General features: G+C 40.6%; 1 protein-coding gene across 1 annotated transcript; it reads right to left on the minus strand.

Moving 5' to 3' along the window:
• Positions 1 to 369: 369 nt before the first annotated feature.
• On the minus strand, positions 370 to 14,937 carry LOC146073292 (uncharacterized). The gene is made up of 4 exons (XM_083180471.1): positions 14,796 to 14,937; positions 4,193 to 4,197; positions 3,171 to 3,966; positions 370 to 458 (listed from the first exon to the last, which is right to left on the minus strand). Exons 1-4 carry the CDS (start codon positions 14,935 to 14,937, stop codon positions 370 to 372), a joined length of 1,032 nt encoding a protein of 343 aa, XP_083036597.1.
• Between the last annotated feature and the right edge of the window lie 2,854 nt (positions 14,938 to 17,791).

Here is a 17,791-nt window from a genome sequence, read left to right on the forward strand (position 1 = left end):
GCGTAGCAGAGGCAGGTGACTCTGGGAAGAGTCTTTAGTGCTGCTACACTGCGCTGCCCGGAAGCCAAACCGAGCAGCAGCAGCAATTGAGGACAGAGAGGAGTGTCAGCCTGCCTCCCGCCCTCACCGTCCGTGACGCTTGGCGGCAGGGACCGGGGCGAGCAGGGCAGGAGGCAGACGCCGAGCAGGGCAGCCGCCGGCGCACGCTGCCCGTTAGATAGTATTATACTTGAACTTGTGTCAGTGGCGTAACTAGAAATGTTGTGCCCCCCTGCCAAAAAAGTTTTGGGGCCCCCATACATTAAATTATAATTTTTTTTCATACATATCCTTCCTTTTCACCCATCACTACTTCCCCTCCTATAACAATTATCCCTCCTGTTCCCCCACTGAACATATAATCATAGAAGTTTCAGACCTGGTCCTGGGGTGGCAGGCTCCAGGAGCAGCTGTCCGTACTACGGACACAGACAAGTTCATGTGATTGTTTCAGCTCACGCAGACTGTGGCAGCCTTTATAATCAATCTAAAGCCTCACCGTAATATGCTTTACTGTGAGGATTTAGGTTGATTGTAAAGCCTGCCACAGTCTATAAATCAAGTGAAGTGTGGCAGGCAGGACCGGAGGGCGAGATCGGAAGTCAGAGACAGGCGCAGGCTGCTATGGGCAGTGACGGCATTGAGCTCACCTCATCTCAGCAAGGGAGCAGAGCAGGGAGAATTCCTCCTTGCTTCGCATACCTTGCTGAGCAGCGCCGCCAAGGACTGAGCCCCGGCATTCTCCTCCAGTCTCCAGCTCCTGCCTCTACAGGTACTGCTGCTGCACTGACAATGCGCCCACGTATGGCTGGCTCCCCCCGCAAATGCTTGGGCTACAGAGTACGGAGCCTTATTTACACCACCACTGACTTGTGCAGGGATCACTTGCGGAGGGGGGGGGGGGGGCGGCGGCGCCATTCGACCAATCAGCGCCCGGAGCATGAGCTCCGGTGGATCCGCCCTCCCTACGCCTCTGCTCATTCGTATAAGCAGTTTCTCCTGATATTAATGTAACTAGAAGAAAAAGTGGACTGTAGGAAGTGAAAATATACCTCTATTCACACCGCCTCTGATCTCCACAAGGGGGCAGTAATACACTTGTCATCTGTCTGGTGGAAATCATATTGGGAACAATGACTTAGGAGTACAAGTTGTTTGGGGGAAGAGATTGGTTAGTCTGACTTGTTCCTCTGGAGGACAGGACACATTGGACAGGCAGCAGTGAGTGGAGGATACTAATTATCTCTTATCGTCCTAAGCCATCTCTGATTGGCAGGAAGCTCCTGTTTTTATATTTCATCAATGACAATACAACGAGACAGAAATATATTTGCTGAATGTTAATAATAAATAATCTTCAAAAGGGTTTACTGCCAGATAGTCACCACCAAATAACACCTTATATGGGATGCAGTTAGAATCCCGGTTGTCAGAATCCCAGTGGTAAAAATACAGACGCCGGAATCTCGACAGCAGAAATCCCGACAATTTCTCCCTCTATGGGTGTCCACAACACCCATAGATGGAGAATAAATTAGTGTGCTGAGCATAGCGAGGCACTGGGCCCACTGCGTGGCAAGCGCAGCAAGCATGTCCCCCCTTGTCGGGATTCCAGCGTCGGGATTTTGACCGCCTGGATTCTGACCGCTGGGATTTAGTACCCATCCCCCTTATATATTTCCCATGGTCCCATCTTCTAATATGTAGAACTATGTACAAAATGATTTAATACTTATAAAATATATAAGCTCATCAGACAAAAACAGAATCATATTATTTATAAAAATCACTTTTTTATTTCAAAACAATCAATATTGGATTATCTGTCAGTAAAGCAAATGTCATTAAAAGGGAGAGATAAAAATCTCAGAAAGCAATCAAACCAATGTTTATATTAACCAGATAAAATGGTAAGAATGAAAATTCTGGATAAATTGCTGAATCGCCTTAAACGCTGCAATTGTATCAATGGCACAATCGGGATGACAGAGCCGGCTGCTTGAGCTGGTATGATAGTGACTGGGAGGAGCTGGTGGAACTCTGTAATGGATATAAAGCTCTTTCCTGTACAAGCCCCAGCACCAGTGTGAGCAGAACAGCTGTACATACACAGTACTAACAACCACATCGTCATTGTCTGTTCTACTGCAGCTCTATTTCCTAACAGAGATATTGTCCCAAGGGAAAAGCAGCCCCCAGCTTACTGGTCACAGCTCTCATTTCTTAACAAGATGGAGTTATATAAATCACTTTCCATATTCATAAAATATATATATGACCTCCCGGGAACACATATGGGCCCTCATTCTAATTCCTTAGTTCCCCCTGTGAGTACGCACAGGGGGCTGATGGTTAGGGCTTGCACATAATTAGTTATGCGCATGTGCAGGCCTTCTTTGCAAGCACCCTCGCCAACCCGCATTGTCGGCATGGCACTCGCACAGTAGGGGGTGGGTGGAGGCGATGAGGGGGCATGGGCATTCCCATGCTATGGCATGTCATGGGGTGCAGGGGGGTCTTCGGCCAGGCCCACCAAATATAAGGTAGTTTACACTGACGTAAATTTGAGTGGCCTGAAGAAATCATTTGTTGGTTGGCGACCATTGAATGGTTTCTCCACCAGCGGGACATGCGAGGGGAGGAGTCTACATGACACACCCTTTCACATGGTTGGAGGAGATACGGTGGCAGTGGGCAACAATTTGTGGGGTGGCCTTCTGGGACTCGGTAAGCTGCGTCCTTTGCAGGTTATCGAGTCAACCAGAATGAGGGCCATTGTGCTGATACAATTTTCTTATGAGAAACATGCAACACTAATTCCTTTAGAATGAATTCTTATGTGATAAATAAGCGTTACCTTTCTAGTAAATCACTTGCCGCATGGAAGCATTTAAATGGTTTCTCTACAGCATGACTGCTCTGATGTATGAGAAGTTGAGATTTACATGTAAAGCTTTTTTTGCACTCTGAGCACATATGTGGTCTCTCTCCTGTGTGACTCCTCTGATGTATAACAAGATGTGACTTTTGGGAAAAACACTTGCTACATTCAGAGCATGTAAATTATTTCTCTCCTGTGTGAATCCTCTGATGTTTCAAAAGATGCGACTTCTGGGTAAAACACTTGCTACAGTCAGAGCATTTAAATGGTCTCTCTCCAGTGTGAGTCCTCTGATGTCGAACAAGATCTGGCCTGGAGATAAAACTTTTGCTACATTCAGAGCATGTAAATCGTTTCTCTCCTGTGTGACTCCTCTGATGTCGAGCAAGATCTGTCATGGAGGTAAAACACTTGCTACATTCAGAGCATGTAAATGGTCTCTCTCCTGTGTGACTCCTCTGATGTATAACAAGATGTGACTTTTGGGAAAAACACTTGCCACATTCAGAGCATGTAAATGGTCTCTCTCCAGTGTGAGTCCTCTGATGTCGAACAAGATCTGGCCTGGAGATAAAACTTTTGCTACATTCAGAGCATGTAAATCGTTTCTCTCCTGTGTGACTCCTCTGATGTCGAGCAAGTTCTTTCATGGAGGTAAAACACTTGCTACATTCAGAGCATGTAAATGGTTTCTCTCCTGTGTGAGTCCTCTGATGTATTACAAGATGCGACTTCTGAGTAAAACAATTGCTACATTCAGAGCATTTAAATGGTTTCTCTCCTGTGTGACTCCTCTGATGTTGGTACAGATGATACTTCTGAGAAAAACATTTACTACACTCAGAACATGTAAATGGTTTCACTCCTGTGTGAATTCGCTGATGTATGAGAAGCTTTGATTTACTTGTAAAGTGTTTGTCACACTCAGAGCACAGATGTGGTCTCTCTCCTGTGTGACTCCTCTGATGGATGAGAAGCTGTGATTTACAGGTAAAGCATTTGTCACACTCAGAGCACAGATGTGGTCTCTCTCCTGAGTGAATCATCTGGTGGATGAGAAGATGTGATTTACGTGTAAAGCATTTTTCACACTCAGAGCACATATGTGGTCTCTCTTCTGTCAGCCTCATCATGTATTATATGAGATACACTAGGCAGAATATGAGAACAGCTTTAGTGAATCCTCCAGAGGTGTAAGAAGAAATTACGTCCGTGGTTGTATTTATCAGAGATTGTCCATTCAACAATGAATTCTAATAACCTGTATTTTACCTGACCTGTAACAAGAAAAAGTCAATATTTTAATTATAAATATTACTGGGGTACATTTAATTCTTTTATTTTCTTCAATTAAACTTTATTGTGTAATAATAATAATGGTGCACTATACAAAAAATGCAAGAGTGATATATATGCATGGCAATAGGTAAACATCTGAATGGTATATCATAGCAAATACAGCGGTCAAGTAATAAGTGCAATAAATCAGTATTGTCAGTCCATCTATATACCAAATAAATAGGATGTAGTTTGACATTAATGGGGAATTCACTAAATTAATGACAAAACCTCCAAGAACCTTTGCTGTGATAATAACAGTATTGCTATTCTGAAAAATAATATGAACCAATACATGAGAAGAAAAGAAGAGGGACACAAAACCTGACCACACAGGACAACTAGCCCTGGCCTCCGGTATCTACTCTGGGACAGAGGTAAGGCTATAATTAAATCCCTTTCAAATGTTGAAGGGAAGATCTCACAAGACTCTCCATTGTTCATGCCATGTGGTATATTATATAGTATCTGTATTCTACATTGGAATCCCCTCAGTATAATATAAACATAACTTTCCCACATATAAACAAAACTTGGGGCTTAAGAGATCCTTGTTCAGAGAGGACTCAATCCAGTCCCTGTTAAAAAAAAAAACATGGAATAATCTGTTTTGAAACATCTGTAAAGAAGGCAGAAAAATTTAATTATTCTGTAATATTGTAAAAGAGACGCTTGTTTCGTGCTCCCACTTGTATGAATATTTGCTTACTTACAAAGGATTGGATGTGATATTGCCCTAATGTATGGGTTGCCCAAAGCTTCCAATAATCTGAAAAGAGCCAGACTGTTACATAGTTACATAGTTACATAGTAGGTAAGGCTGAAAAAAGACTTGCGTCCATCTAGTTCAACCTGGTATAGATATCCATTGCTGATTTGGTAGGTTCTGGTATTTTACAGACAAATTATATTTCTTATTTGTACCCATGGATGTTTTTCTCCAGTAAATGTTTGTCCAACTTTGCCTTAAACGCATTTAATGAGCCAGCCGTTACCACCTCTCTGGGAAGAGAGTTCCAGAGTTTGACTGTTCTGACCGTAAAGAAATTCTTTCTACTAGCTGAATAAAATCTTTTTTCTTCTAATCTATACTCATGCCCTCGCGTCCTAGATTCCTTTCTAGTAGAAAAGAGGGTGTGTGACAGTTCCTTATATTAGCCCTTGATATACTTGTACATGTTGAGAATGTCCCCCCTTAAACGTCTCTTTTCTAATGTAAATAGTCCCAAATTGCTTAATCTCTCCCCGTAGCTTAAATTCTCCATTCCCCTAATAAGCTTTGTTGCTCGCCTTTGGACTTTTTCTAATTCTATGATGTCCTTTTTATAGTGTGGGCCCCAGAACTGTACTCCGTACTCTAGGTGAGGTCTCACCAATGCTTTATATAGTGGCATAATTACCCTTGAGTCCCTAGTTTCCATTCCCCTCTTAATACATACCAGAATTTTGTTGGCCTTTTTTGTAGCTACATTACAATGGGCACTACAACCTAGTTTGATGTCTATTTGGACTCCTAGATCCTTTTCAAGTATGGAATTACCCAGTTCCTCTCCGCTAAGGTTGTAACTTGCACACTGGTTGTGTCTCCCAAGGTGCATAACCTTACATTTATCTACATTGAACCTCATCTTCCATTTTTTTGCCCACTCATCTAGAAATGCAAGATCATTTTGAAGCATGGTGACATCTTCTGATGATTTGATGACTTTGCTAAGTTTTGTATCGTCCGCAAAGATGGATACATTGCTGAGTAACCCTATCCCAATATCGTTAATAAAAATGTTAAACAAAATGGGCCCCAAAACCGAACCCTGGGGCACTCCACTTAGAACCGGTATCATATCTGATACAGCACCATTCACAACCACTCTTTGTTCTCTATTACATAGCCAATTCCCTACCCATCTGCATATATTTTCACCCAATCCTAGGTTCTCCATTTTATTAATCAATCTCTTGTGTGGGACAGTATCAAATGCTTTAGCGAAATCTCGGAAAATCACATCTACAGCATTTCCATTATCGAGGTTTTTGCTAACCTCTTCATAGAACCCTAGTAGATTAGTTTGGCATGAACGATTTTTCACGAACCCATGTTGGTTAGTACTGAGTAGACAGTGATGATCTAAATATTCCTGGATACCATCCCTTAAAAATCCTTCAAATAGTTTACCCACAATTGATGTTAAACTAACGGGTCTGTAATTAGCGGGATCTTCCTTTTTTCCTTTTTTGAATATTGGCACTACCTCTGCTATTCTCCAATCTTTTGGTACTATACCTGACGATAGTGACTTGCTAAAGCTATAATGTAGGGGGATAGCTAGTTCATCCCTTAATTCCATTAATACCCTCAGATGAATCCCATCTGGCCCTGGTGATTTATTTGTTTTGAGTTTGCTTAGCCTCAGTATTATTTCCTTCGGCGTGAAATCCACAATGAGATCTGGCTTATTTGTCCCTTTTGTGGTAAATGTTCGTTCCACAGTCTGCTCTCCCTTAGTAAATACTGATGAGAAGAACTCATTTAACAGTTTTGCTTTTCCCTTGTCCTCAGTAACACTTTTTCCACTAGTATCAGTTAGTGGGCCTATGTTTTCCTTAATTAAATGTTTACTATTTATGTATTTAAAAAAACTTATTTGGGTTGGTTTTGCTTTCAGTGGCTATGCACTCTTCATATAATATTTTAGCTGCTTTTATTACCCCTTTACAAGTTTTGTTTGATTCTTTGTATTTTGCGAACGCCTCCTCATTCAAGTTATTTTTATAGAATTTAAATCATGGGTCCTCAAACTGCGGCCCTCCAGATGTTGTGAAACTACAAATCCCAGCATGCCTTGCCACAGTTTTGCTATAAGGGAGTGTTAAAACTGTGGCAAGGCATGCTGGGATTTGTAGTTTCACAACATCTGGAGGGCCGCAGTTTGAGGACCCATGATTTAAAGGCTCTGGTTTTATTGTTGATAGCTGACCTTACTTCTTTGTCCAACCATGGTGGCTTTTTTTTGTTAAATTTACCTTTAGTTACTTTAGGAATGTATTCAATAGTAAGTGAATCAAGCATCTTTTTTAGAGTATCCCACATTTCCTCTGCGTTTTTTCCCTCCATAACCGTTTCCCACCCAATTCCTGTTAGGGCTTTCCTGAATAATTCAAAGTTCGCTTTTCTGAAGTTTAGTATTTTTGCAGATCCTTTTTGATGTAATTTACTGAAGTTGATTTCCAGTGAAACCATATTGTGATCACTGTTCCCTAATTGTTCAATTACTTTTGTGTTTGAAACTAAGTCTGTGTTATTTGTTAATACTAAGTCCAAGAGCGCCTCATCACGAGTTGGAGTTTCTACCGTTTGTGTAATAAACTGGTCTTTAAGTAAGCTTAAGCCGGGATCACATCGCCACCCCAGCATATTCACAAGCACAACCAGAGAACCCCATGTTTCCACTCCTAAACATTGTCTTCCTTTCAATCAATCTGTGACGGCTATGTATATGGATATTTATTCACAAACTGCATGTGTCAATGTGCAATGTGGATGCTATGCATGCGCAGTTATTCAATAATCTGTAGGATTGCAATTCCAATAAATAGTGACCCATGTTGAATTAGGTCCAACATTCACAGTAATGCACCTTTTAAATATAATTCTATTATATACTGTAGTAATAGTAATGAATTAAATATTGGTCAAATAAATCTTGACTTACTGATAAGTTGACATCTCTAAAATAATATCTAAAAATGATTGTATATTTATCAGTATATTATCATGTATAATATAATTACCTTACTCTGGGGATCCTTCCTCTGTCTCTCTCTTACTCCTCCGTCCTCCCAGCTCTCCAACCAGTAACTGATCCAGCAGCTCCTCCATCAGCTCCCAGTGGCCTGATACAGCCTATTTATAGTCACTCCTCCCCATCTCTCTCCAGTAGTTCCCAGGATGCCCTGCAGGAATTCTTACACTGAGAGGTGACATGTAAATTAGGGTCACATAACATTAGTATACAGTCATTCACCACAGCAGCTCCTCCTGCCCAGCTCCTTGTCTTGTAAATGAGGTGTAAATATTCCTACGGTCACTTACTACAATGGGAAATGCTAATTACACCCTGGCAGGGTAACTCCTTGTATTCTAATTAGATTAATTGGACCTTTTATTTATTGTTTGGGCAGAGTTTCAGCAGAAAGACTTGTTCTACATATCAGCAGGAAAATAAGTGTTTTAAATTATAACAGTTATAGACATATTTACACAACCATAATGCCAATCAGTAATGATATAAAAGGATATGTTGGGTCTTAAATTGATTTTAAGTTATATTTCCTTGATGTAAAACTTGATGTAAAACTCAAAAATAGATAGAGGATATTCTGTCTTTGCTTTTAGATATGAAGACCGCAAACAAACAGTTGTGCGTCACAGTGGCGCTGCTGATAGTTATCCCACCACCTCTTTATACAATAATAGTACTTTCCTTGTCACAATACATGAAAGGTGGTGTACTGTACTTTTTCTCTGCACAATAGGATTTTGAAAAGGGACATGTCTTTAATTCCTCTAGATGCGCTCACATTCTGTTCAAAGCAAACAGCTTTGAGGTCGTATATAGGACCAATTACAAAGCTCTGGCTCATCCCTCATGTTTATTTCTTGCACCCTGGGGGAAACAAAGCAAATATACATAGGGCAACTCCATATTCGCAACAATTGTATTTATTATAAAATTGCACTCACATAAAAACATATAAAAATGGCATATCACCACTACGGGTACGTTGGTCTCCAACGTTCTCCCATATATTTCGAAGCGTCCCTCAGTATATGACGGCAGTCTGTTAGTCCTCCCCAGGAAGTGTCCAACTTTAGGTGATCAAGTTCTGCTTAAGCGCACTTTCAGACAACTGTCCTATCTCAGAATCAAGACTGACAAGACAAACGGAGCAGCCGGGAACCCCGCTCACGGCGTGGGCAATTGAACAAAAACTCCCCTAAAGTGGATTACAAAATGAATAGCCACGGAGCATAAGTATAACTCTTACTTTCTTCGCATTTATATTTCTAAAGCTTACTAACAACTAAAAGCCTATTTTTATGGCTAAGTGACTGAGCATTAACATCTGGCTGGAAACTAGCAATTTGTTTGCATTGGAGTGTGATTTTGGAGAGATCTAACATTTATATCTACAGACTAATATTGTCTAACAAAAGACTGCCGGTACTTATGTATTATTTGGGCTCCCATGTTAAATGCACCCCATTTTTTCATACCCCTACTATCCAACTACGCATGGAGTTGAGTTTATATAGTGTGGAGAGCGCAGCGAGCCACCGTGCCCGAAGCATGGCGAGCGCAGCGGTCTCATAAGAAAAACGGGAGCCCAGATATTACATTAGTACCAGACTGCCGTTAATCCCTGCTTTGCAGAAGTTAACCCCATGCATGCCTAACCAAGCCAAAAGCCTGCAATATATTTGTCTTTGCTTTCTATCTGCATTCTGAATGTGAAAGATAGATAGAGTGTGGATATGAACCACCTGAAAAATACCTGCTTGTGCTAAAAACACCAAAAGCACACTAAGAATAGTGAATAGTATGTTGAATATAAATGCTTTTTTTATGTGATTTATTTTGTTTTATGTAAATTTCACCGGCCGGTGTTCTCACTTTTTAAAAGTGTTTAAAAAAATGTTGTATTAGTAATCAAAATTATATTGATTTTGATCAAACCAAGTATCCAGTGTCCCTTCGCGTCGTCTACCTTGTATTTACTGTCTTTTCTTCTAAAGAGGGGTTGAGTATTCCCTCTAGACGGCAGTAGGGACAAACAATTTCCAGCGCTTTGCTATTACTACGTTTGGTTATATAAAAGCTGCTGTCAGGTAATTAGACGGACACTGACACCATTATAACTCTTGCGTTACCTGACAATATATTCCCTGGCTACCTGCCTCTATGGATATGTAAAATACAAATTGTCCATACAAATGATGTGAAATTGTTTTATTAATAATCTTAAATTAAACTAGTCACTGATTGATAATCTTGGGAAAAAGATATACCTACAGCAGACAGTACAGTGTGAGATTATATACTGATATTGTCATAGTTACTTGTCTTGCACTAGAAATGTGATGTTTCCATCTAAAAGCACATACACTGGGATAATTGTGTAATTACACCACTAATTGTGTTCTCTCATATCAACTCTCTGGCTGAAGGCAACATTCAAACATGAAATAAGACTATTATTATTGCTGAAGTGTTCTTAGCATTGTCTTTTGCCACCCGCCCCTATGTGATGTACTATAAACACACCCGATCGTGCATATGTAATGATCGGGTGCAGTGAATATATGAATATCTAATGAGCGGCTCAGCTCCCGGCCCCCTGCTGGCTGCTCTGTGTAAAAAAAATATACTTATATTTTTTTTATTAAATATATATTCATGTACTGTAAGCACATGAATACAAATAGCATGCCCCTTCTCAGAATAAAATTCCTGATTTTTTGACACCAAATGTAAAAAACAAAACACTTTATTTTAAAAGTTCACATTCCACTTCACCATAAAAAAATAGCAATTGCTACTCGGTGAAGCATGGCGATAATAACCATGAAATGTATTCGCCATCTGGTCATTGATTAGGGTGATTCACCGTTTTAGTCAAAAAATCGCCTTACAGCATGAAAATAGCACAAAATCGCCATAGAACATGGCGAATCAGCCTCATTGAATACTGCCCTAAGTGATACATAGGGGTGAAATGTAATAGGATGAGAGAATTAGAAAGTAAGAGATATGGTAAGAAATCAATAGTTTTTTTTAAAAGTGGCAGTCATTTACACTGCAAAATCAAACTGGTTTTGCAGTGTAAATGATTGCCGCTTTAAAATAACTGGAGTTTTCTTACCAAATCTCTCACTTTCCCGATCTCTCATCCTAATAAATGTCCCCCCATAGTATCAGTATAATTAATTAGATTGCACTAAACAACAGTGTGCTTTACATCACCTCACTGGGATATACAAACTTGTTACTATCCCTCTGAATGTGATTATTTGACCATTGATGTTTTGTTTCTCTCTGTGACAGTTATATATGTGTGTATATGTGCAATATTTTATTATATGATTTTTAAAAGCTTAGTTTTAGTATAACCTTCAATAGGTGGGAATAACTCCCCTTCCTGTCCATTACTGGTTACAAACTCTAGAACTTGCCTAGCTTTATCACATGTCCTAATGTAGATAGCCACTAATACTATGTTTAATTAATATATTCTATTATGTGAATAGAGGAGATACATTTAAAAGAGTGCCCCAACAAAAAGAGAGTGATTGTCCTTCTATTAATTATATGTACAACAAGTCTTTCTGCTGAAATTATGGCCAGACAATAGGTGAATCCTAAACAAAAGGCCCCTTTGGTGACATAACAGGATGCCAGAGCCTGATGTGATCTAATTACTATTCAAGGTGTTACCCTGCCAGGGTGTAATTAGCATTTATCATTGTAGTAAGTCACTTAAGGAATATTTATACCTCATTTAAAAGACAAGGACTAGGCAGGCGGAGCTGCTGTGGTGAATGACTGTATACTAATGTTATAGGCCCCTAATTTACATGTCACCATGAGCATCCTGGGAACTACTGGGGAGAGATAGGGAGGAGTGACTATAAATAGGCTGTATCAGGCCACTGGGAGCTGATGGAGGAGCTTCTGGGTCAGATACTGGTTGGAGAGCTGGGAGGACGGAGGAGTAAGAGAGAGACAGAGGAAGGATCCCCAGAGTAAGGTAATAAGATTATGCTGATAATTACACAATCAATTTTACTATTCTTTTGTGAATATTGTCTTGTTATTAGTGATTACATTTTATTTGACCAATATATAATTAGTTAATATTACTATATAATAGAATAATATGGTGTTATCCTACGTGTGACAGTGTAGTATTCATAAATCAATATACAAATTCATGAAAGTTCACATTATATGTATAAAAAAGAGACTTTATCATTTTTCATCAACATTGTATGTGTCAGTAATGTAGGGGCAGGAATCATTTAGATGTCACATAATTATACTGTATAATATCATATGTGATACAATATATATAATCAGTAATATGTACATTATATATCTCTATGTGTTCTTTATCAGTTCTATGATATCATGTATAAGTACCATATGGACTATATCTATATTTTCTCTATCATACTGTGGGATCATTTGTATAATATATCTGACATAATAAAAGGCTAATGCTGCTCCTCACCTTTATGGGGGCATTGGAGTGTTGTGCATGCTGGCAGTCACTAGATAGAGCTTCACGTTTTGCCCTGTTTGGGAGCTGACATTATGGTTATGTTAGCTAGTTACTTGTGTGTGTGTGTGTATATATATATATATATATATATATATATATATATATATATATATATATTACGACCACAATAGTGCTATATAGCGCACAGTAATTATAATTGTCTTTCCTATCTCAAAACATTCATAGACACATTTCTCAAATATAAAACATTTATTTTAAAAAGCACTTTTAAAACAAGTAATTTTTCACACAATAGTTTCTTAACAGAGGATTTTCTTTTAGATAGTGAATGTGTACAAAATCCTGACGCGTTTCGTCTCACTACGAGACTTTCTTCAGGGGTGCTAAAAAAATACTTTATTGATCTGTATAGGGGTTTCTCCTTATTTCAACAATGGATAATTGTCAGTATTGGTATTATTGTTAGTGGCTCAGGAATGAATGAGCTCTCCACTGGGTGTGCTCTAACTTTACTATGAGGTCTGTTTACTGAAAAAGGTAAGAGATTTAAGGGGCATGCAGTCTGTTCCAGTTTTCCAGCACACTGCGGGCCTTTTGTTAACCAAGTTTATATGTGACTATCACTGCTTGCAGATCAAGCCAAACTTTTGCACCTTCTCCAGTGTCTTAAAGAAGTGCCTTGCAGCCCTTGTAAAGTAGCTTTATTCACAGATATTGTTGCTGCTTAGCAATGCCCAAACAGACAGTTCACCAGACTTAGTGGAAATGGTCAGGTATTTGTGCCTTCTGGCAGTAATCGTTATTGCAGGATACAGCTTGTTAGCTTACCGGCTGCCAGCACCGTCTCTCTCTTCCTCCTCGTGCGCTGTAAGGATCAGGGTCCAGGCGCAGGTCACCCACCGCTCAGACAGCGTCTAGCACGGCCAAGTTCTCCTCCAGCGTCCGAGTCCACACACCCAGCCCGGAAGGAGAGTGAGCCGCACAGTCTCGCGCGCTGCCGTGCGCGTCAGAGGAGGTGTAAGCAGATGCCGCCTCGTGATCCCGTATCGTCAGGGCTAGACTGCAGCTCTATCCCGTCTCACACCCTCAGCGTCACAATTGGGTTCGGCACACCACCGGAGCTCAGGTACACATGAGCCCGCACACAAGACCGTGTAAGCGGTGTTTGTTATGAGTTTTCACCGCGCCATAGGAAGTCACTGGAGGTCAGGATTAATGCCGTGGGAGCAGCTTAGCTCACCTCTGCCACCTCCGGGCTACATCCGGCCCCGCCCCACTGATCTGGGGGACCAGTTTACACCCTTCACAGTACCTCCAGTCCTGACTGATGCCCAGAGATGTCAATAAGTGTAAAAATTAGATATTGGGTTCTGTAGTATATACAAGGGCTTCCTTCCCCTTAATGCTGGGTCCCCGCGTGACTCATTGCTTGGCGAAATTCTGCTAAGGTGTCACTCAAAGCAGAGCTCTTTTTTCTATTTAGAATGGGAAGGGAATCTCCACTCTGAATAGCCATGGAAACTTTGTGATTTCCAATGTGTAGTCTGATCTAATTAACCTTTATGGTTTTGAGGATTCCCTCCCTGTTCTAAATAGAAAAATGCTCCACCTGACTGACACCAGCTCTGCTACTATAGTACACTCTGATTGGCTGCAGTGTCTTGCAGTGAAAGGAGTCATGTGCGGACCCAGCAATCAGGGGAAGGAAGCCCATTATGTCTGTTTGGATTCAGATTTTTTTTCATTTTTTTTTTTTAACCTGTGTTTTTTTGGGGGGTAACTACTGCGCCTGGGGAGATATATTGTCTGTATAGAGGTGGAATCTGTCAGTATTGTTATATTCCAATTAAAGGAAATTGCTTGTGCCTTAAATGTGGTATAACTACAGCCAATTTTTTGCATTGTATGTGGGACTGTTAGAGACTGAAGAGATTCTGTTACAAGGTTATTGTGTACATTAGACTCAACTCTCATTTGATTCCTCTGCAATTATGGGAGTCAACTTTCGTAATTGGCCAGATACCTGGCTACTATCTCATGGACTAAGCCATCTAATTGATTATATTATACTCTTTATCATTTATTATTATTATTATTATTATTTTTTATTATATGCATTATACTATTATACTATGGGCCAAATGGTTCCTATCTTCCATCTAATTCTATGTTTCTATCAGGAACAGCACTCACAGAGATAGTAACAAGGAAATTCACTCAAAGAAACAGCACTCACAGAAACTCACAAAGGCACAGTCTACAGAGGCAATGCTCAGAAGAGCAGCACTGTTAGGGGGAAGCTGGGTGGCAGGTCCATCCCAGCACCCTGGGTAGGGTGGCCGTATTGGAGCTCTGGGACGGGGGTCTGTGGCGGTCATATTCTTCTTATGTCTGCCGGGTAGCAGGCCAGAAGTGTTGGAGACACTGCTAGGCAGGCGGTCTCAGCTGTTTCGTCCCGCATTGGATGGAGACAGGCTTTTTTTCAAATAAAACCCGGCTCAGCCTTCTCAGTGATGCCGGTTATAGAATCCTGTTTGACCTATTCAGTTATACCGTGGTTTTTCTGTTCCCTGCTTTCCCTGGAGATACCTGTGACTATTTTGCTCACTGCAACCTGCATAAGATAAGTCCAGGGGGTTCTTCCTTGCTGAAAAGAGAAAAAAGGATGGTGGAGCGCTACTATTTTTGAATATTTTTAGATTATGAAGAATTATATTAAGTTAAAAATATTGACCAATTGGGTATTACAATAATCAGTTTAATATATTCTATCTCAAGAATTTACACATAACAGAAATAAAACACATCTAAAATACAATGTAAATAAAATTCTATAAGACAATAATCACCCCTATATGGAACCCCAATGGGGAAAGTATGGAATGTGGATATATCTCACTTGTTCCTGGTGATACTCTCCTGTGTGATAAATGGATAGATACGTACACTGGATTGGCGGGTGTCCATAAACCTGACTTGGAGCTGATGGTACTGTTCTCCCTTCGTGAGGAAAGATGGTACACGTCTCACGGAATGGAGGGTCTCACAGAATTAGCAGGTGGTGGTGTCCCTTGGTTGGAATGGTCCAGTGATTGAACTGGATTGGCGGGTGTCCATAAACCTGACTTGGAGCTGATGGTGCTGTTCTCCCCTTGTGAGGAAAGATGGTACACGTCTCACGGAATGAAGAGTCTCACAGAATTGGCAGGTGGTGGTGTCCCTTGGTTGGAAGAGTCCAGTGATTAATTTGAAAAAAAGAGGAGAGCTGGTTCAAAGTGAGATGAAGTAAATTGTAATCCACGGGGTCCAATAGAGGGTGAGCGCCTAACGCGTTTCGTCATCCACAGTGCCTTTGATAAAGTCATCTGTGGATGACGAAACTTTTATAGAATTTTATTTACATTGTATTTTAGATGTGTTTTATTTGTATTATGTGTAAATTCTTGAGATAGAATATATTAAACTGATTATTGTAATACCCAATTGGTCAATATTTTTAACTTAATATAATTCTTCATAATCTAAAAATATTCAAAAATAGTAGCGCTCCACCATCCTTTTTTCTCTTTTCTCCAGACCTAGTTATATAGGGGACTTACCACCCCCAGGTGTGAGCAGCTTGGCAATCCATACACATCTCCCCTAAGCGCCCAACAAGCTCTGCCATCCAGGTGGCAGGGTTTACATTCGCTCTTCCTTGCTATCTTAAATTTTGATTATAGTCATATCCATAAATTTTTGCACCTCCTGCATTAAGGGCGGTACCATGTATGTTTAAGATATTGAGCATTGTTGCACCTTCTGCATTTAAGGGATATTGTGTATGCCATTTACAGGATGTTTTTGTTGCACCCGTGATTCCGCATTGAATCATGTATCGGAAATAGTGTGTGATCTGCTACTCCCTCCCACAGCAGCCTTGTTCCCCTTTAAGACCTGGTGGCACCAGAGTTGGGGCAGACATAATTTGCCCCTTCAAATGTAACTGTTAAAGGTGAATCCTTAGTTTGCAGGAGGCTAGAAGGACTGCTGGGCATTGGCAACCAGGTAACCACATCACCATTGCTAACAAGCACTCAAAGAAACAGCACTCAAAGAGACAGCACTCTCAGAGACAGCAATCTCAGAGACAGCACTCACAGATACATTAATTACAGTAACATTAAGAGCAGTGTCAGAAACTACAGTGATTTGTATGACTTATTGTTTATCACTAATCAAATAACCCAGAACGGGCTCGGTGGCTCGCTGCGCTCGCCACACTTTCTATTCTCAACTCCACGCCAACGTGGATAGTGGGGCTATGAAAAGGTCGGAGGACGCGTCCCACGTTTATAGTGGGGGGGTGGCGTGGGGGTGCATTTAACATTGTAAGCACCCATTAGCGTGCTTATACAATTTTTAATCGCATCGCATTGTATGTCATACAATTTTTAAATTGTATGACATTGTACAATATCGCGCAATATCGCTTCGCATCGCATACCATCGCATGCCTTATGGTATGCGATGTGAAGGGCGCCGCTATAATACACAAGTACCCAAAATTCTAAGAGCTATGTGTGCAAATGCTAGGAGCTTGGGATATAAAACCCCAGAACTAGTTGTAATAATGACAAGTGGTGAACTGGATATTGTGGCTATTACATAGTTATGGTGCAATGAAAATCATGACTGGGACATAGCTATACCAGGATATACTTTATTTAGGAAGGACAGAATGGGAAGAATTGGAGGAGGGCTAGCATTGTATGTTGAAAAAAGCATAAAGACTACATTAATTATCTATTTAATAAGTTGAAGAGTCTGTGTGCGTGCGTGTGTGCGTGTGTGCGTGTGTGCGTGTGTGTGTGCGTGTCCGTTGCATTGCGGACACACCGTGGCACTCAGAGCCACCAAATTCTGCAACAAGATACCTCTGTACCCGGTGGTGTGCACCTCGAAGCCGTTTTTGGGAAATTTCACTTAGAAATTTAAAAATCACCAAGTTTTAATTTGCCTTAATTGATGATCTGGGAAAAGGATCGACGATCTGGGAAACCGTTGCGAAGGAACAACTCCACACCTGATTTCATGGCTGTCATTGAGTATGAATGACACATTCTAACACTATGGTGGAGACTTTAAACAATTAGGAATAAATGAGGATATACATAGACCACACATCACACACAAATGTACACATTGTACACGTGCACACACACACACAGTACACCACATACGCACACATAG

Source organism: Crinia signifera, chromosome 4 (genome assembly GCF_055691185.1).
Source record: "Crinia signifera chromosome 4, ASM5569118v1, whole genome shotgun sequence".
NCBI classification, from domain to species: Eukaryota; Metazoa; Chordata; class Amphibia; order Anura; family Myobatrachidae; genus Crinia; species Crinia signifera.